Raw genomic sequence first — 27565 nt, forward strand, 5'->3', positions numbered from 1 at the left:
ATATCTCAAAAATTATTATTTAAAAAGAAAAAATATGCAAAAATAAAATAATTGTGAAAAAATGAAAATTGAAGATTTAACGGAAACTATAAAATGAAGAGTTATTGAATTGGAGAGTAATATTAGCAGTTTCCAAAATCAAAACGACGGCACCTCTCTGGAAAACCGGCGCCGGCGATAAGTTCCGACGCCGCGAAGATGAAGTTCCAAATCGAAGACATAACCGTATACTTTCCGTACGACAACATCTACCCGGAGCAGTACTCGTACATGCTGGAGCTGCCTTCTCGAAATGCCGACCGGCACCGGAAAAACCATCGCGCTCCTCTCTCTGATCACCAGCTACGTCCTCGCCAAGCCGTCCAATCCGGTGAAGCTCCTCTACTGCACCCGCTCGGTGCACGAGATGGAGAAAACCCTAGCCGAATTGAGGTTTCTGCACGATTTTCAGGTCAAGAATTGGGGCCGTCGGCGAGGATTCTGGCGTTGGGGCTCTCGTCGAGGAAGAACTTGTGCGTCAATCCCCGCGTTGTCTCGGCGGAGAATCGCGATTCGGTGGATGCTGCTTGTAGGAAGCTCACGGCGAGCTGGGTTAGGGCAACTGCGATTGAGAATCCTGATGTTCCGAAGTGTGATTTTTTCGAGAGCTATGAGAGGGCTGCTTCTGATGCGGTGTTGCCTCCTGGAGTTTATACGTTGCAGGGTTTTTTTCCCTTTTTTGGTTTGGTTGATGAAAATGTTACCTTTTGTACTCTTCAATCTTCTGAGAATTGTATGTTTGGTCATTTTAAGTTTGATTGGGAGTATGAGTTTATGATTTTCATTGGTATCACAAGGTTGTTTTCGTTATTTATTTCTCTTGGATTGAACTAGTGGAAATGTGTTTTGATATGTGGTTTGCATCTGATTCTCTGTTAAACTGTTATAAGAAAAATGGTAAAATACTATCTTGATTTTTTTTTGTATTGCTGCTGAAGGATTTAAGGGCGTTTGGGAAGCGAAAAGGGTGGTGCTCGTACTTTCTAGCACGCCGTATGGTTCAATTTGCAAATGTAGTGGTATATAGTTATCAGTACCTTCTTGATCCGAAAGTTGCTGGAATCATATCGAAGAGATGCAGAGGGAGACCGTTGTGGTGTTTGATGAGGCCCATAATATTGACAATGTGTGCATTGAGGCACTAAGTGTTAATGTGAGGACACAGACACTTGATGGGGCGTCACGGAATCTGAGTAGGATGTCTCAGGAGATTGAGAGGTATGTGCTTTCATTTGTCTTTATATACTGATGGTGATAGGTTTCATGTTCAGATTAAAGACCTCGACAACTGAAGTTATCAGTTTATGGATTAGAAGTGTCTCCTTATGCCATATGACATTTGATTTTTGTGTAGCGTTTTAAATGTTTTGCGTAGCATAGGTGGTTTGGACAGCTAACTCCATGTTCAAATTATCAGTTTGCATATATGAAATGTCTCCTTATGCCATATGACATTTGAACTTTGCTTTTTTAGTAGTCACATTAGCTATATTACTGTACATTATATACTGCATATGGATGATGACCACTTTCAATCCTATGAGGAAAAACAAATAACTTACCAAAACAACCATGGATTACCAAATTGACCTGAAACAGTTATGGATACCAGACTTGATCTGAATCTAAATTTTCTTTCACTGTTTCTGCATAAAAGTTTTGGTATTATTCCTCCTGTAAGTGTGTAATGAGTGATGACCACTCATTCATTTTATGGGGATATCTTTGAATGTTCTTTCATCTTAACTTTATTCTAACATGGTAGGAAGGTTAAAGGCAACCGATGCTGGTCGACTACGTGCAGTGTACAACAGGCTTGTTGATGGTTTGGCACAAAGGGGGGACCTTCCTAGTATGTTGAGTAAATTGGTATTCACTTAATTTTAGCATGAAATATCTCCATAGGTGATTCTGACATTAACTTCTCTTCTCTCCTTGTAGATGGTGACACATGGCTAGCAAATCCTGCCTTGCCTGATGACATACTAAAGGAAGCAGTACCTGGAAATATAAGGCGCGCAGAGCACTTTTTGTCAGTTTTGCGTAGGTTTGTACAATATCTTAAAGGGCGAATGCAAACGGAAAATGTTGAGAAGGAGGGGGCTGTCACATTTGTTGCATCAATCAATTCACAAGTAGGAATTGACCAGAAAATGCTGAAGTTTTGTTATGATCGACTTCACTCTCTTATGTTAACCTTGGAGATTACCGACACAGATGAATTTCTCCACATCCAAACAATCTGTGATCTGGCAACTCTTGTGGAGACCTACACTCATGGATTTTCTATTAAAATTGAACCTTTTGATGAAAGGATGCCACGCATACCTGATCCTGTTCTTCAGGTATTTAGCTTTTATAGCATGCCGGAGAAGAAACATTTAATACCCTCCTTTTGTAGGTTTGGATAAGTGTTACTAGGTGGTAGCAGATTTGAGACCTTTATGTGCAATGATTTGTTCTTCGAGAACTTTCCCAATCTACTAATGTTCAGACATCAGATGTTGACATGTTGTGCTGGGCATCTTTAAACGGAATCATGCCATTTCTGTATATTTTAGTGCTCGACGACTAATTATTTGTTCTGATTAGTGATTTTCAGCATTCTTTCTCACATATCATATTGGTTTTCAGCTTTGTTGTCATGATGCTTCTCTTGCCATAAAGCCTGTATTTGAGCGATTTCAGTCAGTTGTTATTACATCTGGGACACTGAGCCCCATTAATTTATACCCCGTCTTCTCAATTTCAATCCTGTGGTGAGCCGAAGCTTTACAATATCCTTAACTAGGGATTGCATATGCCCAATGGTTCTCACTCGTGGAAGGTAACTAGTTAAGGAGGTTCTATGCTTATGAAACCTCTAAAATCTTTTTTAATCCAACACCAAATTTTGCTCTGGCTGTTGCATTAACTCTTCCTCTTTTTCCATGTTTTATTTCAGTGATCAGCTTCCAGTGAGCACAAAATATGATCTTAGAAGTGACCCTGGTGTGGAGAAAAATTGTGGCAAACTTTTGCTAGAAATGGCATCTGTTGTTCCAGATGGAATCGTGTGCTTTTTTATCAGTTATTCTTACATGGATGGAATTGTTAATAGTTGGCATGAATCTGGCATTCTAAAGGTAATCATTCTCGAATAATGTTTCCTGGAAATTCCAGTATAAACTTTTAAGTTAGTTGATGGTACCTTCCTTGAGGCTTTGTTTTGTAAAAGTTTCGTTTTGAATGTGGTACAGGAAATTATGAAACATAAACTGGTTTTCATAGAGACCCATGATGTTGTTGAAACTACACTTGCGTTAGACAATTATCGTAGAGCTTGTGATTCTGGAAGAGGTGCCGTTTTTTCTCAGTAGCCAGGTATTTTTTTTCTGTTGTGCATTCTAGCACTTGCGTGAGGGGTGTCTGTGCATGTTATTTCTTTTCCTCATCCAGATAATTGTGGAATTCCAGTAGCTTTGGTACTTTCAGCACCCATTATTTCCTTAAATATATAATCTTGATCTGTGCTAGTATATTATCGACCATTTTGTGTATACATACTCAGAGGCAAGCTTCCCAATGTGTCGGACGAGTTATCAGGTCAAAAGCAGATTATGGGATGATGATTTTCGCTGACAAGAGGTTCCCTATCTTTATCCTTGTTTCTGTCCCCATAGAATATTTCTCCACCTAGAGAAAATCTTCGGCATTTTACAGAATGTTTGATGTGTCTTTATTGATTGTTTGTGCTCTTAGATATAGTCGTCACGACAAGCGCTCGAAGCTGCCTAGTTGGATACTCTCACATCTACGCGATGCACATCTGAACTTGAGTACCGACATGGCTGTGCATATTGCACGAGAGGTATGCTTTTGGACCTTAACCGAGTGGTGATTTGCAATATTAGGGTTATGCTCTGCATTTTCTTATGCTGTTCAAATAAAACCAGTAAATTTTTATCACCCGATACGTGCAGTTCTTGAGGAAGATGGCTCAGCCGTACGATAAGAGTGGAGCGATGGGTAAAAGAACCCTTCTTTCACAAGAAGACTTGGAGAAGATGGTCAATGGAGTTGAAGAAACGGTGTTTTGATCAAATTTTTTCAATTTGGTAAACGTTTTTTTTGGTTTTAAAATTTTACATTCTACATGGTTATTACTCCATAAGTTTTTGTCATTGGAGTGAAATTAATATACAATAGTTAGATAAGTACACTTATCGCTGTTTTCACCTCCGTGATGCTCGGTCTCCGGCCGTTCGCACTCTCCACCACCTGAAAGAAAGCTGGTCGTACATAAGTTTTTGTGTTATCAATACGTGAGGAAGTCGGGTGAGACCGACCCGACTTCCCCATCGATGGATTTTGTCGTGTGTCGAAATTGAACATTAATGTTACCTTAGCTCTCAACTCAGCATTGAAAGTGCCATTATTGATGGAAGAATGAGCAGTGGTGACATGTAAACCTAAATCTCGAAGCATTTGCATCAAATCCAGCAACAACCCACTTTTATCCACGCATGAAATATCCACCAATGCATCACTCTCTATGATCGACACCTCCACCGTTGCCCCGACCTTCGGCCTCTTGCCCCCGTCCGTCCTGAGCCTGCTCTTCTCCCGCCGCCCGACGTTCCTCTCGCTCTCTGTCTCGAGCTGCTGAATCCTCCTCTTGAGCTGCTTGAGGTAGTCGATGGTGTCGGCGAGGATCGACGCCTTGTCCATCTTCGTCACGAATGGCACCATGGACCGCAGCACGACGAAGCGCTCGTTCAGCTTCTCGCGGCGGCGCCTCTCCGCCAGCACGTGGTTGCCGCTGAGCTCGTCTTGTGGGCTGCGGCGTGCGGAGGCAGAGGCGTCGCGGGGCTTGGCGTGGAGGAGTGGGAGGGTGAAGAGTACGTATTTGAGGACCCACTGGGAGGCGCCGTCAAGGAGTAGGTCGCGGCGGTGGTGGGTGGAAGTAGAGGCGGCCGTTTCCGGGAGCCACTTGGTGAAGGCGGTGGTGGTGGAGGAGGACAGCGTGGACCACCGGTGTGACTGGTTTTCGAGGAGGCTTGAAACTGTCTGTGAATAGTGGGTGTCTTCTTCCGTTATTAAATCGGCTGATGCACAATTTGTTAAATATAATATTTATATTATATTCGAATCCAAATAAATATTTGACAATTCATATGATTATTACATTCAAACTAAAAATAAAAGGTAATTAAGCTTATAACCTGAATGCGGTGATCGGAAGCTTCTGGTGATGATGGTGTCTTTGCACGGCCATCTATGCATCGTTACATCCCTATCGAAGCCACCGTGCTTCGGCGAAGTTCCTCGTTGAGTGACGGTGAGATGGTGGAAATTCGAGCCTAAATTATTCGAGCTATCATCTGGCGATCCAACCCTAATATCCTGGTCAGACATACCAAGATGCATTGCTTCAACAAGATTTTGATTAGGCGGTGTGGGACCGCCTACTTGGTCCGAGTCAGACCCGAATTCCTCTTCTTCTTCCTCTTCCTCCGCCATTTGAGATGGGGGAATTGGAAGAGGCAAGGTCAGAGAGTAATAACCGGGACTAGAGGAGGTCGGGTTAGAAGTCGAGTGGCCCGATGGGGCCGGCCTTGGAGGTTTAGGGTTTTGACAATTGGCGAAGAAGCCTTTGACACGTTGGACCAATCCAATGTCATCTTGAACCTATTTAACAGAATTAATTTCATTTATTTATTTCTTATGAAATTATTGAATTGCTGAATTAATATATATTACCTTCTCTGTTGTCCCAAGTTCCACCACCCCATCCAGAATAGGAATGCATACCACTGTCTGAAAGTTATAAAATTAAAATAATATTCAATTTTTGGAGATGAAATAGTATATAATTAGTGCGGAGATTAAAGACTATATAATACCTGTATTTTAGCACTCTTGTATAGCAGACGATTTTTTTGGCATATGGGAAAGAAAAAATTAATAAGACAAATGTGTTAGTTGCTAGTGAATTAATATGGTCTGACACTGTAAAATAATATGTACTTCCAACCTAATATTTTACTAACAATAGCAGATTCAGGAAATAAAATTTCTGGGGTTGAAATTTTCACTTTCGTTCTATACAACCAAACCAAGATATCATGCTTTTTGTAATCGTCGACTCCACCTCTTCCCTCAACACACAACTCTTTAGACGGCCAGCTATAAATCATGTAATCCATTTCATTCAACACCAACTTTACATAAAAATATATTTGAGCAAAAAATGAAAACATATGAATTTTGTAAGCTATAACATAATTGCATGATTGTGTTCTTAGATGAAACATCGTTCCCAAATGAAATTTTATGATTGCACACCCCACGCCCATAGACCGACCCGACACTGACAGTAAACCGCACAATCGCCTGACCCAACCTCCGTTCATCACTGATAGTAAGTATATCGTAAAATACGAGATTGAAACATAGTAATAGTATGATGTACCTCAGCAAGAATAGTTCTAGAGAAGAGTGTGCTATCAACTTTATTTGCTCTTGTAAGCCATATGTGCTGCCTATCTACATATGCCTTCCCAGGTAACCTTGCAATTACAAGAAAAACACACTTAAATATTAGTACAATGTACTACTACTACTACTACTACTATATATCATTACTCCAATTTTTTTTTCTTTATTACTCTTATTTATTCCACAAATTAGAAACATATCATAACTTTTATGTTAAAGCTACATGCATTGATATCACCAACGGCAACTTTAATATTCTAGAATTCAGACCAAATAAAACAAAAATAATTAAAACGGCTACTTTAAGAATAATCAATACTAATATACACGTATTATTATATTGTATAGGCAGACCAATAAAACACGTATACTTAATTATTCTCCTATAATTTCAAATTCGAGACGTTACGTTTAAAAATGGTTGGTCTATATATATTGAATGCAGTTGGACGTATATATATGTCGTTTATTGAAGATTCGAAATGAAAAGGTAAGACAAATACTCATGCATGCAAAATCAGAGACTATATATTTGGTGGTTATCATCACCACCCTTTTTTGCAGACATTCATACTAACAACCTTCTTTTTTGAAGAAAAATCCACAAACACTTTCTTTCTTCCATTTTTTTGGATGAAATAACTTTAAGCAATCTTCCATATAAAATTAATTGTATTTATAATCTAACTATGTAAATAAACACTATCGTAGTATTTTTGTCCCAACACACACTCACACACACATACCCAATATAGTTCTATGATACATGGGTTTGACAAAAGTAATTTTTACGTTAACCTAGCTAATCATGTATCATAGACATATGTATGTGAAATGTGCCTATTATAATTCTATGTTACTCCCTCCGTCCCATAGAAATAGACCATTTGGGATCGGCACGGGTTTTAATGTGTAATTGGTAAAGTAAGAGAGAATGATAAAAAGTAGCTGAAATTGTGTAGTGGATTGTGGGGTCCATAAATTATAAAGAATAAAGGAAAAAAAGGTTTTCATAAATGGATATGGACTATTTCTATGGGACGGACGAAAAATGAAATATGGGCTATTTCTATGGGATGGAGGGAGTATTTACTTTTGCATATTACTAATACCTGCCTTTTAGGATCTAATTTCTTAAACCAACTCTCTTTCTCTCAATTATTTCACCTTTATCATTTTAATTTGAAAACCCAAATCTTGCCCTAGGTCAAAACTTCTAGCTACTTTCCTTCACTAACTTTATACTCCCCTGTCCCAAGTTAGTTGAGGCATTTCTTTTCGGTACGAGATTTAAGAAAGTTGTGTTTATTGAGTTAAATAAAGTAGAAGAGATAATAAAGTAAGAGATGGGGGAGAGAAAATTAAGTAAAAGAACGAATAAAGTAAGTGTAATTAAATGTTTTGTTTTTAACCAAAAGGAGAAATGACCCAAGACAACCTAAAATGGAATTCGACTCAAGTAACTTGGGATGAGGGGAGTACTATAAAAACAAGGTAGGGTGTTGTATATACTACACACTTTATATACAAGGATGTGAATTTAAAAATGACCCCACATAAGATTAGAGGTTTTGACTGAGACGGACACAGAAAAAATTGTTGGTACAAGCTTTATTTGATCTTTTTTCTTATATTCGAATAGCCAAGCACAAATCATATATTTTAAGTAGTAGTGCAAAAAAGTTATAGCAAAAATATGGAGTATTGTACATTTCAAAATTTGTAGAATGCATTAATCTAACTTATTACTATGCATATGTAAAATTATTTGTTAACCTTTTCTTTTACTGTTTATTCCTCATTTTAACATAATTTTCTTTTTCTTTCCTCAAACTAATCTTTTGCAACAATTTTTCTTTGATTATTTCTCTAATCTCTGATACTCAGCCTTCTTCTACGTCTACTTTGTAAGGGCTAAAGATGATTTCGTACGATTTTAACAAAAATAATAATAGAAAAAATAAATAAAATGTGGTGCCACTCTATATCTAACAAACTTCAAAAAGTGTAATAGATTTTTATGCAAAATCAAACCACCAATACAAAATTGGCCATCTCTTGCATGTGGAGTCATCAATGCATGCACACAAATATACCAATAAATTAACTCCTCATGAAAAAAGTCAGAAACATCATTTAATTTTATTAAAAAAAAAAAAAAAACTTACCCTATGCCCGGCGGAAACGAGAAGGAGACACACATCAAGTAGAACCACTCCGACTCCGTCAAATCCTCCGGCGAAAGGGCGGCCGAGGGCCTCCGCTCGGCCTCTCCCCCGGCGAGGCACTCGTAGAGCTCCCTCAGCTGCTCGCTCCGCTGCTGCATCGCCTCCTCCTCGCTCTCCTCGGCCGCCTGCACCGTCTTCCTCGTCTTTATCGCCCCGTTGTAGCATCCGTCGCTCCACACCATCACTCTTCACCGAACGTTAAATTTTTGGCCTCAGATATTAACCACTCTGTCGCTAAGGTAACAAACACTAAACCCTAATTTTTTTTATCAATTTTTTATTAAATTCAATTAAATTAGACTCGAATCTGAAACTTTAATTCTAACGCATACTGATATCATTATTTTTTTATCATTCGGATATTGAATTCAATTAAAAAAGCACACAAATATCGACTGTTCTATCACTAGACCAACACATAATTATATCGAGAGAGAGAGAGCTAACCCTTGTTGAGGGCAGAATTGCCAGAAGAGGCTATAAGTCCATTGCACGGCTTGAACCGCCGCCTGCAACGAGGTCTGTAGCTGGCTTCGCGGCGGCTCAGCCATAGCTAGCTTTGTTTAATAATTAATTCAAATTTCCAAATTGAAAGAATTTTTTCCACTCGATTTGAACACTAAAAATGATAATGAAATTCGAAATAAAAAATTGAGAGAAGAAAAATGGTTGGGAATTGGAAGAGTGAGTGGGGAAATTGACTGGCTGGTAGCAACTAACATTTTGGTGCGTGAGAATTTGAGACTTACCTAAATATTACTCCTAATATGTTGATGGATACAATATTTTTGAAATTGGAATTATATAAAGTAACAAATAATGATTAGGATTTTTGGGATTGAGAAGTAATAATGGCGAAGACTGGGAGTTGGTCGATTATTATTCTACATTGAATTGTATGCTGAATTATTACTTAAGTTGTGTACTTTTTTTTTCAAAAGATAAAAGAATTGAATATATTTTTATAATATGTGGTACTTTTTATTGGAGAGAGAATATGAAAATATTTTTTCATATAGAATTACAATTTTATTAGTTTCATTATTAAAAGTCTGAAGTTTCTATATCATTTTGCTTGAAAAGAAAGAGTTGCGACTTTTTTTTTGGTTCATAAAGAGTCAAAGCGATAATGACTGGTTTTATGGCCTTCTTTTATCATAAAAAAAGGTTGAAACCCCAACCCTAAGGGCCCCACACATCCCGGTCCGATAGTATTGTGAGGGGTGTTAAATCAGGGTACGCAGTGATCCGCTAAGGGGAAGACCTGATCTTCTTTTATAGTACTTTTGTATTATGTCTTCATCACAATAAATTTTAAAATTTATCAAAAAAATAACAACCATGTCTTTAAAACTTGAATCAACTTCATTAGATGTACAATGTTAAGATATCACCTTAATTTTATGACGTAAATAGGCTAAACTAGGAAATTGTGTTTTGTTTCTCATGGTTAAAGAAGGTATACCTTCTTTAACATGACATTCCACAACGAGTCTTCTTTTAAAATCATAAAAAAAAAGAATAAACTCAACTTTAAAAAATTAACAAATATCTGAAAAGTTTTTTTATTATATTTTTTTAGATATTAGTATTAACTAATTAATCTAATCAAATTTTTTTAATTTAACTAATTAAATTACATGAAATATATTCAAATTATCAAATTTAACTAATTAAAATATAATATTTTTATGAAATGGTCATTTTATAGGTATAAAATTATTAAATTCTCGACAAAATTTATTATGGCCCCCCACTGTAATTCTGCAAGTGATCACAATTTTTAACTATACTTATAATTCCTTACATGCTTAAAATACCTAATAACCACATAAGAAGGAAAATGGGTTCGTGCCTTTTGAAAGAGAGTTATCTTTTTGGTCCCAAAATTCTAAATTTAGACCATAAGAAGAGGACAATTATTATCTTTTTTAAATTCAGACATCTAATTGTCTAAAAGCTAGTAGTAAACTACTTTTATACTATGAAAATAGGAAAGTGGGATGTATTACCATGAGCAATTTCTCAAGAGAACAAATACACATGAATGAAAGACAACCAAGAAGTTTGTTAATAATGGACATTCAAAAGCATAGATAGCTGCATTCAAAATCAATAAAGAGCAAAACCATAAAAAAAAAATAAAGATCGAAATTTATATGGGTGAAACATAGGACATTAGGTTTGTGGACCCAAGACGATATGAATCATAACTATACATGTACATATTTTGATAATGTGAAGCAACATAAATATTAAATCAAGGAGTGCATGGGGGGTCCGGTGTGTACGGGTCAAATCCGACCCATATGCTGGTTTTCCCGAACCGATACGCACCAATTTTGAGTTTGTAGTAATAAATAAAAGAATGGTCCACTCCTATACAAGAACCCGACCCATATTTCGGAATGGGGCACCCATCGAATACGATTATTTTTGTTGTAAGGGAATAACACAAGTAACTAATATGCTATTAAACGTAAACTATTTTGATTAGATAAAATTATTGATTTTAATTTATAATTAATATTTAGGAGCAAATAGAATTCAATAATCCTAAATAAATATTTAGTATGGCCGAGTCATCAATCTCTTAATCGGGCTAATATATTGTTGTCAATTGTGAAACTTTTACATAATAATATAGATTGAATATAGATTTTATATGTACAAGATTTATGCTAAAATGGGCTTCGACATGAAATGAGACAATGTTGTGATTGAAACAATTGCTCGTAGTAGGGCCTATATGATAATGGACTATATTAGAGATATTATATCCATAGTCACATGCAAACAATCTTTAAAATTGGCCCTATATAATTCTGATTCGAATTAATTCGATCATTAGCAACCCAATCTCATTTCCTACCTAATTCATGGAGTACTACAATTCATCTTTTCAATGCCACGTCAGCATTATACTCAAATCCTAAGGGCACCCGCAACGCTGTGCCGTTGCGGTTCCTATGCCATTCCGGCGGAACGGTTCCGCGGCGGCACGCGTTGCGGGGTGCGTTCCGTCGCCGTTCCGTGCCGTTGCCATTCCTATGCCGTGCCGCGTTCCGTTCCGGAGGAACGCGGAACGGAATGTTCCGCCACGCGCCGAGGCGACGTGGCGGCCTCCCATTCGACGCGTGAAGCCCACTCGCAATAATTCATTTTTTTTAAAAAATGAATTATTGCGAGTTTTTAAAATTCATTTTTTAAAAATTCGAATTTAATAAAAAAAAAATTTTTGCAACGGTAATGAGACCGTTATTTTTATATCCGTTTTTTATTTTTTATTTATTTATTTACTCTATAAATACTCCTATTTCATACTCATTTCAATCACAAACACACATCTATTCCTCTCTATTTCCACCCCAATTTTCATCTCAAATCAACTATATTTTCCTTCTCCCAAATTTAATCAAACTAATGGATCCTTATGAACAAATGCGTCAAATATTAGAACAATCACTTGAAGAAGATCGACGACGGGAGGCGGAAGAAGCCGCGCCGCCCCAACGACGCTCCCGTACGTACATCCATCGTAACCGGGAGGAAGCCGCCACAAGGTTAGTACGCGACTACTTCTGCGATAACCCGGTTTGGGGAGATACGTACTTCCGTCGCCGTTTCCGCATGGGAAAACCGTTATTTCTCCACATCGCGAATACTTTGGCAGCCCGGGAAGAGTTCTTCCAGGAAGGGTTCGACGCGGTCGGCCGTCCCAGCCACACGACGCTGCAGAAATGTACTGCAGCAATCCGCCAGCTTACGTTTAAGTTGTAATTTTTTTTAATGTTGTGTGTTTTTTAATAAAGTGTGTTTTTTAAAGTGTGTTTATTTAAATTGAATTGGGTTGGAAATTAAAAAAAATGAAATTGAATGAATAGTAATTTAAGAAACGGTTAAGGAACGGAGGGTTGCAGGTTCCGTTCCTTAGTTAAGGAATGGAGTAAAAAAGTACAGTGGGACCCTCAAATAGTGGTTTAAGGAACGGTATAGGAACGGTATAGGAACAACGTTGTGGATGGCCTAAATAATACCACAACACTTAGTAACGTACCATACCCCAAATTGAACTATATCTCACTTTTTTTTATTTCAATATTTAAAATTTTTCTCCATCCCAAATTGTTTTAAATTTTCATAATTTGTAAAATGTAAATGAATAACTAAAAATGAAAATAAAGTGTTGTATTTACATAAGAAAAAAAAGAATAAATAAAAATGAAATTTTGTTTGCGGTGCGATTCTGTGCCCTGCAATGCAACTGCCGCCAACCGCGAAGATGAATTGTGACGATTTATTATCGTATTTATAGAAGAATAAATAAATAAATATAATCTTTTAAAATTGAAATTTGGTTTGCACTTTGCAGTGCGGTTCCTTGCCCTACAATGCATCAACATTGGGAATAGAAAATGTACATAGTAATCCACAAATTTTCACATAATCCCACTCATGAAGTAAAATTTAAAAAAATACTTGATAATCAAAATAAAAATCATTCCACAAATCTCATGATTAATGTTTAGCCATATGTCTAGGCAAAAATAAGAGGGTCGACAATTTCCATTTAAGAAAATAGTCTTGACACAAACCTAACTAGATCACTTCATCAATTAACCAATAGATTGAATTTATCATGGAGATTAATGAATACTTCAACTAGTTTCGTTTAATTAGATGCAAGACATAGTTATGGGTAGGTGGAGGCTCCACTAGTTTGTGCATTGTATTTCCCTTATCTCTTGTATGCTTAATTTGTACCTATTTGATTTAGAACTTTCGAGACACAAAAATGGATTTTAGGAATGGAAGAAATAATGGAAATGAAATGGAGTGAATTAAATATTTCTATGGCTGATATTTATCATCTTCAATATAATAATACTATAGTAGAATTTCTTTTTTAAACTAGACTTCGAGTGGTAGGCTTGAAATATACTTAATGTATCAATATAATAATACTATAGTAGAATTTCTTTTTTTAAATGTTATATGTATGTATATATGTGTGTGTGCATGTAGTATACATTAATGTTTTTTTCACCATAACCATTGATCATACAAAAATTAACTATCCATATTAAATTTGGGTGATAAAGAAATAACTTTTTTAATTTATAATATCCCTACATACACATATTTATTATTTGTTCACAAAAATATTTTGATAAATAGTGATAAACCACCTTATAAAAGATGACTTCATTTGCTATGTCAACCACGCAAATAGTACTTACATTACAACTAAAAAGTTTTTTTTTCGGCTTAGACTATTATGTAATGATTGGATGTTTAAACTTGATCGAGTCCACTATGGCTAATTCAATTATCTCATGTTACCTCGTCCCACTCAAGATGTTCATATTCTTGAATAACATGTGATTTTAAGAAAAGTTGTTAAATAGAGTAAGTACAGTAAAAAAAGTAATTAATAGTATTATAATAAGGAGAGAGAAGAGAGATGTTTATTTTCAAATATAAAAACTGGGCATCTTATTTGGAACAAACCAAAAAGGAAAGGTGGACATTCTTGAATGGGACGGATGGATTACATATTGTCGTATATGAACGCTATTTAAATAGTTCATCAAAATAATTGTCCTCCCTCCGTTCCTTAGCAGTGGAGACATTTTCTTTTTTAGTAAAAGCCAACACATTTCTTCTCACTTACTTTACTCTCTTTTACTTTATTCTCTTTCATCTATCTACCTTTTTCATTTCATACTTTATTCTTTCTTTACTTAACTCACTTAACACAATTTTTCTTAAATGAAGAAACTCCTCCACTACTATGGAACGGATGGAGTACTATAATAGAAGCATCAAGAACAAGCCAATAAAAGATTAAGGGCATTAGCAATGGGGCGCCCTATGCACCGCCACATCATCAGTTTATCCTCCTACCCTTCCACCTGCAGTGGGGCGCCCTATAAGCCGCCCTATAGGTTTCACTATTGTTTTGTTAATTAATTTAAATGTTTTCAAATATGTCAATGCAAAATAATTAAAAAACACCACGATTAATTAAAAACGGCAAATCCTGCATTGATTAAAAAAAAGTTACACGGGTTAGAAATGAAAAAAAAGTTGACTACTCTACAAAGTCCCAACTTGCGGAGCAGCTCATCGATCATCCCCTAGAGGTATTCGGCTTTGGCCGGGTCCTGACACTGCATGAGGGCGTTGTGTGTGTCCAACAACGCCCTCCGGTTGGCGGCCGCTGCCAACTCCACGTAGGCAAGTGACGCCGGGGTCAGGGTCGGCGATGGGGGGCGGCCGCGGCTTGTGAGGAGGATGTCGCCTTCGCCTTCCCTTTGTTCTTCGCAGCCTTGACGCCAACGGGACGCCGGGAGGACACCGGTGTGCCGGAACTCTCTTCCTCCTCATACATCGTCCGGTTGAGGTCCACCGGATATGCGCCGCTTTCGCTGCTCGTGTAAGCACCGGCTTCGGTGGTCCTCGTCCTCTTTGGCGCAGCCGATGGCAGAATCCCGTCTTGAAACTTCTGCTTGTCCTTCAAGAGCACCCATATGTGGAAATACGTGAAGTCATCGTACAATGACTGGTACGACAACAACGCTCTATCGCGCACATCGCTCAAACTCTCGTCGCTTCCCTGCACCCCCAAGCACTTCTCGTACTCCGCTGAGAACAGATTGACTTGCTTCTTCACCTGATCTCAGTGCTTGCGGAGCTGCTCCCTATGGCGCTTGTACGCGCTCGGCGGCTTCGCCTCATTGTAGCGCTCGGCGATGCGCTCCGAGTACGCAACCTGCTTTTGGTTGTTCGCAAATACCGAGTCCTCCGAAATATCCACCCAACACCTCGCCAAGACGAGGGTTTCATCCAGTTGGTAGTTCGTCCTCCCGGGGGCGTACTCTTCATTCGTTTCCGGAGGTGGCAACTTGTACGCCCGGTGTCGGTTCTGCTTCTTTCTGGCGGGTGCGGCGGGGCGGGTTGGAGACAGCTCCATGTCGGACAGACCGTACGAATCCGTACTGAATTCGGGATCGTACTGCGTGTTGGAGTCGAAGGGCTGATATTCGTCAGGGTCTGTACCCGGCCAACGTGCACTACCCCCAAACATCGGACTATTCGGACTTGGGTATTCACCGGAATCCATTTTATAGTGTAATTTGAGAGTGGAAATGTGAATGGAAATGTTAAAAATGTGAATGTGGGGTAGGAGGTATTTATATAAAAATAATGTTCGAATTTAAAAAAAAAACAAAAACACGTTGCATCGTCCACGTCGCCCACAGTGGGCGGACGATGGCGCGCCCGAGGCATGGGGCGGCCTATCATCCGCCTCACTGCGGATGCTCTAATTTAATTTAATTTAATTTAATTTAATTTAATTTAATTTAATTTAATTTAATTTAATTTAATTTAATTTAATTTAATTTAATTTAATTATTTAATTTAATTTATTTAATTTAATTTAATTTAATTTAATTAATTTAATTTAATTTGATGTGATAGCAATGGAGAAAGCAATAGGTTTATCAATTCCGTGCTACGGATAAAGTGGTAGTACGATTATGCCCACCCCACTCACCAAGATTTTCTTTTTCCTCTAATCCAATAAGTATTTTTCTTATTTTCTTTACGTGATACAAAATGTTCAAATAAAAAAATAGCTAGCAATTTAAGGTACAAACATTGAACAAACAATGAACAAAAAGTAAAAAAAATAGCTAGCAATTTAAGGTACAAATCCGGTAATCTTTCTAAAATCAGTACATAAACAAGAAGTTACAGTATAATCTCAAAACAATTATTGATTAGAGAATGTGAGAGTCTTATCTTTGGAGTGATTAGATGACTGGATTTATGTTGTTGATTTTGCTTTGGATAATGCTCTAGTGCTTTTGGTTTTATTGAGAATGTCCCTCAACCTGCTCATAAATTGTAGGAATAGTTTTTTTTTTTGCTTTTATGGTTGGTTATTGTTTTTGTTTTGACAAATAATTTTATCGAATTCATGCTCACTACTATTCAGTTGGTACTAATATATTGATTTCATTCAATCATTTTATTCAAGGGAAGCAACCATTTTATTTGTTAATCAAAACTTGTTGAGAAATTGCACTGAAATTGCCAAATCAATCTGATGAAACATTCCAAGAGGAACATATGTAATCATGTTAGTCCAAGAATTTAATCAAATGTATACATATTTTATATGTCAGAAGCAATCAGGTATCCATCAAAATCAAGAAGGTATAAGCCACACCACAATTTCATCAAATCATCTAGTGGATTGGTAAATGAAAAACAATTACTTCACAAAAGTTAATCGAACAACTAGTGGCCAACACCTTATTGTTTCATTTCTTTTTCTTTCTATAATCTATTTTGTGGTTTGATTTTGTTTTTTGGGGTTTAAAATATAAGAGATATTCCGTGTTGGTTACGCGTACAATTTATTTCATTTAATTATTGACAAATCTTTCCATAGGAAAGTACTGATTTGGTTCTTTCTTTTCAATTTGGTACTACTATTAAATACTTTAAATATATTAAAACATATTTAAAATATGTTTATTTTGTTATATTTTCACAAACCAATTAGTGCTGTTTTTTTGTATTTTACAATATTAACTTGTGTCATGCATGTGTGTATTTTGCATTAATTGGAGTCAATAAATTAATGCCAACTAATTATAAATAAAATTTAAAAGTTCAGTTATAGTGAATGTTGAGTCATATATATCATGCATGCCACCTGATTTTATTTTTTTGAAGCAAAATAATGAATGGTAAGAATTTTAGTGTCCTCGTTTTTAATGGTACAAGATACCGTACAAGATGTATTCAATGGGGCGCCCTAAGGCGCGCCCTATGGCGCACCACGTCATCAGTTTTATCCTCCTGCCCCCAACTGCAATGGGGCTCCCTAAGACGCTCCTTAGGGCGCCCTATATGTTTTAGTATTGTTTTGTTAATTAATTTAAATGTTTTCAAATATACAATGCAAACTAATTAAAAAACAGAACGACTAACTAAAAACCAGCGAAGATTGCATTAATTACACAAAAGTTACACGATTCAAGTTGGCTAATATACGCAATTCTCAACTTTCGGCGCAGCTCATCGATCAACCCCCGGAGATATTCGGCTTCGGCGGGGTCCGTACACTTCTTGAGGGCCTTGTGCGTCTGCAACAACGCCTTCGCCATCGAGGCTGTTGCCAACGACTCATACGCGGTGGCCGTCGCGCTCAGGGTCAGGATCGGGACCGGGATCGGCGATGGGGTGGCGGCGGTCGAGGATGATGTCGCCGCCGCCTTCCCCTCGGCGGCGGGAGGGGGAGACGGGTCGGTTTGGAGACGGCTCCATGTCATCCAAACCGTACGATTCCGTACTAAATTCGGAATCATACTACGTGTTGGCGTCGATCGGCCGATATTCGTCGGGTTCTGTACCCGGCCAACGCGCCTCACCAAGCATCGGACTATTGGGACTTGAATCTATTTCGTAGTAAATGTGAGTTTCGAGAGTGGAATCGTGAAATGAAATGTTACAAATGAAGGTGGGGTAGGGGTATTTATACAAAAAATAAAAAACGCGTGTCATCGTCCGCGCCCATCGTCAGCCGAGCCCACAATGGGGCGCCCGATGGCGCGGACGATAGTCCATCATCCGCGCTTCTTCCGCGGATGATGCATCGGGCGTGGGCGTAGGGCGTAGGGCGCAGACGATGGTGGGCACCCACAATGGAGGCATCGTCCGCGCCCGAGGACGATGGCCGCCATCGGGCGCCCCATTTTGGGTGCCCTTATACTTCTTTATGTAAATTAACCATTGAAAGAAACATGACGTAGAATAAACCGTTTTATTATACGACATTCGTCCGCCAAAAAAAAGACTTTGGGAATATTACAAATTTTAATGTGAAACTGAAAAATAGAAGTGAGAAATAGAAAAATAGTTAAAATAATATTAGTGAATAGTTAAACTCACATATTAATAGTGTAATGTGTAATGAAAAATATAAAATAGAAATTATTTAATTTTATGAGACAGACCAAAATGACAAAAAAAATTAATGTGAGTCACATATTAATAGTGTAATGTGTAATGAAAAATATAAAATAGAAATTATTTAATTTTATGAGACAGACCAAAATGACAAAAAAAATTAATGTGAGTTACTAATGGTGTATCAATATAAGAATAAGGGTACAACTGTAACAAAAATAAATAAATTTGTATTTAGATTGATCTAAATATAAATTTATAAGAGAATAGACGAATATATGTGTCACAACCATGTGAAAATTATCTTTACAAGATTTCAATTTGAATGACTTAGGTGGAATTAATTTGCTAGTGGCAAACCTACCATTATAGTGCCTTTCTTGGCCCAATATTTATATGTTGGATATGATCCCATAATATCGATTGGCATTAAATAAATGGCCCAATTGGATAAGCATGATGTTACACAATTTGATAGTACTCTGGCCATTTTCTAGAGTAAATCGGGTTTATAGGCTACTTTGCCACTAAAATAATGAAAATGTACCCATTTTGTTATCTCTTCCATAAATGGGAAAAACGCTACCATGGTTGGCGTGTCTATAGGTAAAAACGCCAACATAGTTGCCGTTTTATAATGTCGTCGTATTTTAGTCGTATTTTCTCTAAATACAGTTAATTTAAAACACGCCAACTTGGTTGGCGTGTTACGTGAAAAAACGCCAACTATGTTGGCGTGTTTAACAGATATAGACGCCAACGGCGTTGGCGTGTTTCAGTTGAAAACCGCCATTGGCAATGGCGTTTCAGTGTCACTCATCACTCTCTCTTCTCTCTCTAAACTACACCTTCACAGCAAACAGTGTGGGGAATTGGGGGAAGTGCATGGGTGATGTGATGGCGGTGGGCAAGAGAATCCGAGTGGTATTCAAAGATGACGACATTTTGAGCGACACCCAGAAATTGGAGGGCTTGAGCCGCAGCTGGGTTCTGCTGGACCCCCATCGCCACGGTGCCATTTCCGACCTCGCCTCCCACCTTCTCCGCGCTTTGTAAGGACGCGGCTTGCTCTTGCTGTTCAAAGCTTTCAATGGAGCTATGTTAAACACGCCATTGACCATGGCGTTTTTCAACTTAAACACGCCCATGCCTTTGGCGTCTATATCTGTTAAACACGCCAAAGTAGTTGGCGTTTTTTCACGTAACACGCCAACCAAGTTGACGTGTTTTAACTTAACTGTATTTGGAGAAAATACGACTAAAATACGATGACATTATAAAACGCCAACTATATTGGCGTTTTTACCTATAGACACGCCAACCATGGTGGCGTTTTTCCCATTTATGAAAGAGATAACAAAATGGGTACATTTTTGTTATTTTAGTGGCAAAGTAGCCTATAAACCCGATTTTTTCCATTTTCTATGAATTTAGATATTATTATTAACAGCACCTTTTTTTATAAATCACGAGTAAAAATGTTATTGCGATCCTGTTTGAAGACATTTATAAGTACAAGAGTTTATTTCTTTCTGGAAACAAAATTATTCTTCTTTTGACCATATAGTGATCCACGTCAAATTTTCTTTTTCTTTTAACATTCTTAATTATTCTAATACTTCTAAAACAAATTATTAAAAAAATCAAAGTTCCACTTCTCTATTTATTTTCCCTTTTAACCACAGATAGTTTAATAAAAGTAATGATAACGATAAAGTGTGTGGATAATAAGATAATGTGATTTCGTTTATTTAGGGATAATGTTTGGGCATTAATGTTTTGTCGTAAGCATTGGATTATCATATTAATTTATCAAACATAATCACCATGGAATTCCACCCATTTTATGGTTCCAAATATTCCGAGTATCTATTTTGGGAAATTAAAATACCATGTTACTTATACAATATAATTAATTATATTATACCAAATGAATGCCACGTCGACTTACATGTGTTTTATTGCAGCAAAAAAAAGGCGATTCCGTCGCCTTGACGGCCCCCACACTCCGGTCCGACATCATGTGAGGGGGTTCAATCAGGGTACGCAGTAGCCCCTTAAGGGGGAGGCCCTAACCCACTGGCTGCCAGAAGCCCATCTCCCAAGGCCTCACACTTGTGCCTGAGAGATGGAAGCAACTACACGACAGCAGTGGGATTCGAACCCAGGCTCATTGCAGCAAGATCTGCCCCTCCGTTGCCAACTGCGTTACGCCCCTGCGGGCGACTTACATGTGTTTTATATTTATTGGTATAGTGGATCAAAGGTTGATGCCTCTCATTTTCCCTCTTATTGACACGTCGAATCATGAATCGAAGTTTTGCTAGAAAAAATCGAGATCGGAATTACAATTTGGTGATAAATTTGTGAAATTTTTGCATTTGTCGAATTTGTAATTTGTTGTAAATATCAACATTTTAGTGCATTTAACTCAAAAGATTTACTAACAAGTATTCCAAATGTAAATTGCTCCCCCCATTCCTCGTTAATTGAGTCACTTCTATTTTGCATTCGTTTTGGAAAAATGATAATAAATAGTTAAACTGACAAAAAAATAAATAAGAGAGAAAATAATGTTACTTTATTTTCATTTTAACCATTTATTATCATTTTTTTCCAAAATGAATGAAAAAATAAGTGACTCAATTAACAAGGAATGGATGGAGTAACTACTGCTTTGATTTTTCAATTTATTTACCATTAATTATATCCACTTCATTATGGTGGATATAATTTATTATGCGCATATATTCTTATTATTAATCTTTTCTTCAACTTTAATTTCTTGTATTTAATTTAATTTTTATAGTTACAAATTAGGGCTGATTATAACCATTGTATATATTACATCATAATCATAGAAAATAAATAAATTAATATGAATTTTACTACGTATTTATTACATCATAATCATAGAAAATAGATAAATTAAATGGAATTGTACTCGGTCAAAATTTATTGGCGGACCAAAATGATATACCGCATGTATTTTTAAATTCAAACTTTTTTCAAACACTTGCTTCACTCAAATAATAATGTCTCTCTTATTTTAGATAACTTAGATTTTTAGGTTGCCTTACATAAGTAGTGAAAATTTTATGAGTTCCACGTAATTTTAGTAAATTTTTATTTTTATTTTTATACTTTTGAGAAGAGGGAGAATTATGGAATTTGAATTGTAGGAATACTGTATATCGTAATGACAACTTGGACATCTTCCTAGTGATAATGTAAAATGAAAGCATAATTTGCATTTCTAATATGATTAATTGTCTATAAAATTAAGTTTAGTCAAATTATTGTTTCTCTTTATATTTCAAAATATGTATGACAAATTCTGAAATTTTAAAAATTCTCAATTTTCTCAATTGATCAAAATTGTTTTATTTATTTTCAATTTTTTAGGCTTAAAAGGTTATTTAGGTGTCCATGTCGTCGCATGAGTATATATATTTATGTCACTATTCATTGATATTACCAAAATTTTATAAATGTACGCCAATTTAATATTAGATTTATCCCAAAAAAGTTATCGTTTAACAATTAAGAATTTTTGTTTCGTATTCAAAATTTAAAAAGTATGGATAACCCAAAATTCGACCAAAGTTTGTTTGTGGTTTTACTAGTAATTAAACCCTTTTTAATATGAAATTATTTGCAATAATATTATTGTCTTTATATTTAGGTTGTAATTAACCCAAATTAGAACTAATTAGGGATAGACATTGAACATGTGACACAGGATGCATTAAAAGTAAAATGTGGAGTTTTGTGTTTAAATTTGTTGACTCGTCATCGCCTACGCGGAGTTTGGCGAGCGATGTCAACATTTTAAATTAATTCTCTCTCTCTAAAATATCAATGTTGTAATCAAATGTAAATTTTAAGGTGTCAGTTTTTAATGAAAAATTAGGAATTTCTCCAACATCTGCCAAATAAAATAGTAAATATCCCCTACAATTTAAATTCTTGCATCCACCTCCACACGGTACATTACACGACATTTAACTTTAAATACTTTTAAATAATTAATTACCAAAAAAAAAATTCCCATCCTTCACAGTTTTGTCTGATGCAATCGTGCTAGGCAGCGTGTACCACTTAAGCCACCAACTAAAAAGTACTTTCACAATATATGTTTTAATGTCACAAATACTATAATATTTTAACTTTTTTTAATATTATCGCTTAACTAACGTTGAATACAAAAAAATATAAAAACACACATATTTTGCAATATTGTGAGGGATTGGCTACGTACATAAAAACTTAAGATTATATATAATGATATTATTTACATGAGATCAGGACTAAGACCACAAACATGTCACAAGTCATCACATGTCTTGACCAATACCACAGGTCTTGCACATTGGGAACTTCACCTGCAAAGCCGCCGATCGAACATCGATGTGATACCAGTGTGAGGGTTTGATGATACACACTCAAACTTAACATTAGTATAACGCTTTGAGTCAAATCTCCAAGTAATGTTTATGTATTCCTTGCAATTTTACTTTATTTTTAGCCCAAGTGATACGAAAAGAAAGTGTTCATGCTATCATATGGTGAGCCAAACAAAGTCGTAACAGATACAAACAACATAATATGTGATAAAAAATTAAAATTCACAATATAAGACCCCAACCACAAAAGATGGAATGGAAAAAATGTACACCTAATTAACACTACTTGAAATTCATGCTATGTTTCCTCTTATTTTGGCAAACCAAACGTGATAAAAGAGACAACACCCATCCCCCCACCCTACCCTACCCTACCCGTCTCTTGATAATTTAGAAATAACATGCTATATATAAGACTAGAAACTCGAACTCAAATGTACATCAAAGAAACTGAATGAGTGTATCATCAAATTGTTTATTTTTATCAATTTTGTTGGTTGTTACGTGCAAGCATGAGTTCTACTACTACCTCAAATGGAAGTAAGAAAAATGGAGATGGGAATGATTCATCATTTTCTTGGTTTGAGGGTTTTGCTTCGGTTTTTAAGGAAATATGTAATAGAAGTGACAAAAGGAGGATTATCCATAGCATCAAAGTTGGGGTGGCTTTGGTTCTTGTCTCACTCTTGTATTTGGTAAATTCTATGTTCAAGCAAATTGGGGAGAATGCCATGTGGTCTATCATGACCGTTGTTGTCATGTTCGAACTCTATGCAGGTCAACTCTCTCTCTCGAATTCAATTACTCTCATTTAGGGTTTGAGACGATCGGTGTTGTCTGACTGTGACATTATTTTTCTCTTGTTCTTTTTGTTGATTTGAGCATTTTTCTTTGATAAAAATAAAATTCGTTATAGGGTTTGATACTTTTTCAAGTGCTAAGCCCAATTCATGATTGTGTATTAGTTATTTATCACTGTCCCGTCTCATTGGAAAATGTACATTTTTTCGTATATTTCTAGAAACGAAAACCCCATTCTTTACTTTATTTCCTCTATTTACCGCATAAAATTTTTCCATTTACCACATTAAACAACACAACATAAAATCTCGTTTGCTGAAATATATGTGTGCGTGTGCAGGAGCTACATTGAGCAAAGGGATAAACCGCGGGATTGGAACGCTGATAGGAGGAGGAATGGGGTGTTTGGCTGCAGTTTTAGCGGCTGAAAATGGAGGGATTGCTAAACCAACCATCGTTGCTATTTCACTATTTGCTTATGGTTCACTTTCTTTTTTCCTATCTTTTAATTTAATTATTTATTATTATCAAAGACATATCTAATCTCTTCACACGCACCCAAAACTTTTTTTGTCCATACCTAATAATCTTATATTTCTGATATTATGTGTCAAAGATTTCCTATAACTCCTAGGACACGTTTGATTGTTTGTTTGTTGGAAAATAAAACTGTATTATGATTTATAGGAATATTATTTCTGAAAATATGATTCTCTATAAATTCTTGTGGCTATCTTAATTACAAGTAATTTACATACACACAATTGAGATAAATTTTGGATTTAATGTTTTAGGCACTGTGGCGACATATTATAGACTGGTGCCAAATATCAAGAAGAGATACGATTATGGGTTCATGATTTCGATCCTAACTTTCAATCTGGTGGCGGTCTCGGGCGTCCGAGCGGAGAAGGTGGTGGAGGTGGCGCGCGACCGCCTTGCTGCCATCGGCATGGGCTTCATCCTTTGCATCTTTGTCAACTTGTTCATATTTCCCATTTGGGCAAGTAATGACCTCCATTTCTCTACCTCATCCAAGTTTAACAAACTTGCTAATAGTATCCAAGGCAAGTAATTAATTTTTTGTTATACTCTATTGTGGATTAATAGTAGTTAAAATCACGAAATTTGAACAAATTCTAGGCAATCTCATAAGTCATAATGTTTGGAATCGGAATACTAAATTACAAAGTTTTAATTATATCTCGAATAACGTTTTTTTGATAATGTTAAAAACGACGTTGCTCCACTAAAATAAGAAAAGTAAAAAAAGAAAGAAAGGAAAATATAAGAAAAATAGAAACACGCCATTTTTAAACGTTAATAGAAGATGACAATTTATACATGAAGTAAACATTTGAGAAAAATGAAACTTTGCGATTTGAAATTCAGATTTCAAATTTTATGGGACTGACCAAAATTTGACTAATCTTTATAATTTAAATGACTATTGACTTTTATTTTTTTGAGCTAAATTGAAATTAACATTAGGAAAAAGATTAGTTGGTGGTTTTTAAATTTTGATAGTTATGAATTTTAATGGATGAATAGTGATACCCAATTATTCATTAATATTGCTAAGTGCTTTAGCATGCATTAATTTTTTATGATATTTTTTTGAACCTTTAATTTAGGGTTTAACAATATCTTTTGGAATATTTTAGGATGCTTTGATGAATATTTCAAATTGGGAAGTGACAAGGAAATTCATGATAAAGTGGGTGATGGTAGTGCATCGATTCTAGCTTGCAAGATAGTTATCAATTCCAAATCAAATGATGAAGCACTGGTAATTAATCCATCATGTTCTAATTAAAGATTTCATTTCTCTTTTTTATAAATGTAAAATAACAAAATCATGCTAATTAAATTTAATTATTTGCAGGCAAATCATGCAAAATGGGAACCATGGCATGGTAAATTTGGACTGTATTATCCATGGGATAAATATTTGGAAATTGGAGAGCATCTAAGAGAACTTGCTGCAACAATTATTTCTCTTAAAGGATGTCTTCAATCACCCAAACAGGTACTAATAACTTGCTACATTTGATCAATTCGATATGATTTTAAAATGAAATACTATTAAATCACGGAATTTTGATTTTTGCCAATCGTCCCATCGTGTACAGTTAAACAATATTTTAGATGATGCTTTAAATAACGTTGTTTAATTAATATAAAAAAAGGAAATAAAATTCATTTTAATGACACAATTTTGTTTTAAATATATTAAGCATAAAAAAATTGTTTTATCAGACAAGACACTATGAAAAAAATTAAAATTTTCATGATTTAATATATTTTTTTAAAACCTTATATTACCTACTCGAATTTTATCAAACGTTTAAATAATTATCGTCCCGTTAATATATCATTACTTATGTAAAATCATCTAGTCGTTAGATGATTCAAATTTGAACTACTCCCCCCGTCCCTGAAATTTTGTCACATTTTTCCATTTTCATCCGTTCCACAAAATTTTTCACATTTTACTTTTTTACCACTTTTGGTAATAGACCTACTTTCCACTAACTTATTCACGCTCACATTTTATTATAAAACTAATACTTTAAAACACCCTATCAACTTTTTCAACCTACTTTCCATTACATTTCTTAAAATCCATGATGGATCAAACTGCGACAAAATTTGGGGGACGGAGGAAGTAATATTTAATTTCAGCGGCATATTTGTAAATATGAATCAAAATTTATGAATTATAATTAATCATGTTTTTTTTTAATATTTTGTAATCAGCCACTACCATTGAAAAGGCAAATGCTAAAGGGACAATGTGACGATTTCTTGTTATCAATGATTTGGATATTGAATGAGATTGGAGACACCATTGGGAAAATGGAGAAGTGCCAAACAAAGCTTTCAATCAACCCTAAATTGCAGTTGCTGAAATTACAATTATGCCCTCCAGGGTCCGTCTCTTGCAAGATCGAAGTTGTCGGAACTGATGAAAATCTTGCTATTTCGAGCTCGAATTTCTTGTTGTTGGAGATAGCGGAGAAGGTCGAAATTTTGGCGGCAAAAGTGGAAGAATTGGGGGAGATTGCAAATTTTAGAGCCACCAAAATTGATGTATAATATTGTTATACTCCTATATCCACTATTTATTGAGGCTGTAAATAACAAATTAATTTTGCTCAACATATAAGCCTTACTTACATGATAAAGTATACCAAAACTATAGAAATACATATAACAAACAGTATATGATGATATAAATATTATATTAATTTTTAGCTAAATTCCACGACTATTTCAGTTACAAAGAGGGATTATCTTGTCTTAAAAGTTGTATCTAGATTTTTATTTTCTATCTAGACAAATGTGTGAGAACTTTATCATACTGAAGGGTGGCCTAAAAATATTCAAAGAACGATTGCTTCCCACGGGGATTGTTTAGAGATGGTCAAGGTTTACGATTCGGGCGGTTAACTGCGAAACCGTAACCGGTTACGGTTCCGAACCAGAACCGTGAGATTTAAATGGAACCAAAACCGTCACTTTTAGAACCGTGGTTCGGTTCTTGTTTCAAAATTATGGTATTGAAACCGTGCCGGAACCGACGGTCTGCCAAAAAACCGTGAAACCGACCGTGAAAAATCG

At 35.9% G+C, this 27565-nt stretch overlaps 2 protein-coding genes and 1 pseudogene across 3 annotated transcripts; 2 read left to right on the top strand and 1 right to left on the bottom strand.

The window, feature by feature from the left end:
* Window positions 1-72: 72 nt before the first annotated feature.
* On the top strand, window positions 73-4235 carry LOC121755774 (annotated as a pseudogene).
* LOC121755754 (transcription factor BHLH42) lies at window positions 4113-9566 on the bottom strand. 2 transcript variants are annotated; one of them, XM_042151137.1, is made up of 8 exons: window positions 9195-9566; window positions 8688-8933; window positions 6494-6590; window positions 5925-5939; window positions 5782-5838; window positions 5244-5709; window positions 4423-5126; window positions 4113-4310 (listed from the first exon to the last, which is right to left on the bottom strand). In XM_042151137.1, the coding sequence occupies exons 1-8, from the start codon at window positions 9296-9298 to the stop codon at window positions 4254-4256; spliced, it is 1746 nt and encodes a 581-aa protein (XP_042007071.1). In that variant the 5' UTR covers window positions 9299-9566; the 3' UTR covers window positions 4113-4253. The 2 variants fall into 2 exon arrangements, with proteins under 2 accessions (XP_042007071.1, XP_042007062.1); XM_042151128.1 differs by having other exon boundaries at window positions 4113-4299; window positions 9195-9561.
* A 14030-nt stretch (window positions 9567-23596) lies between these two features.
* Window positions 23597-27120, top strand: LOC121755789 (aluminum-activated malate transporter 13-like). Its single transcript, XM_042151179.1, has 6 exons — window positions 23597-23917; window positions 24282-24422; window positions 24736-25008; window positions 25606-25730; window positions 25827-25970; window positions 26702-27120. The coding sequence occupies exons 1-6, from the start codon at window positions 23653-23655 to the stop codon at window positions 27038-27040; spliced, it is 1287 nt and encodes a 428-aa protein (XP_042007113.1). The 5' UTR covers window positions 23597-23652; the 3' UTR covers window positions 27041-27120.
* Window positions 27121-27565: the final 445 nt, after the last annotated feature.

This window comes from Salvia splendens, chromosome 1 (assembly GCF_004379255.2).
Source record: "Salvia splendens isolate huo1 chromosome 1, SspV2, whole genome shotgun sequence".
NCBI lineage: Eukaryota > Viridiplantae > Streptophyta > Magnoliopsida > Lamiales > Lamiaceae > Salvia > Salvia splendens.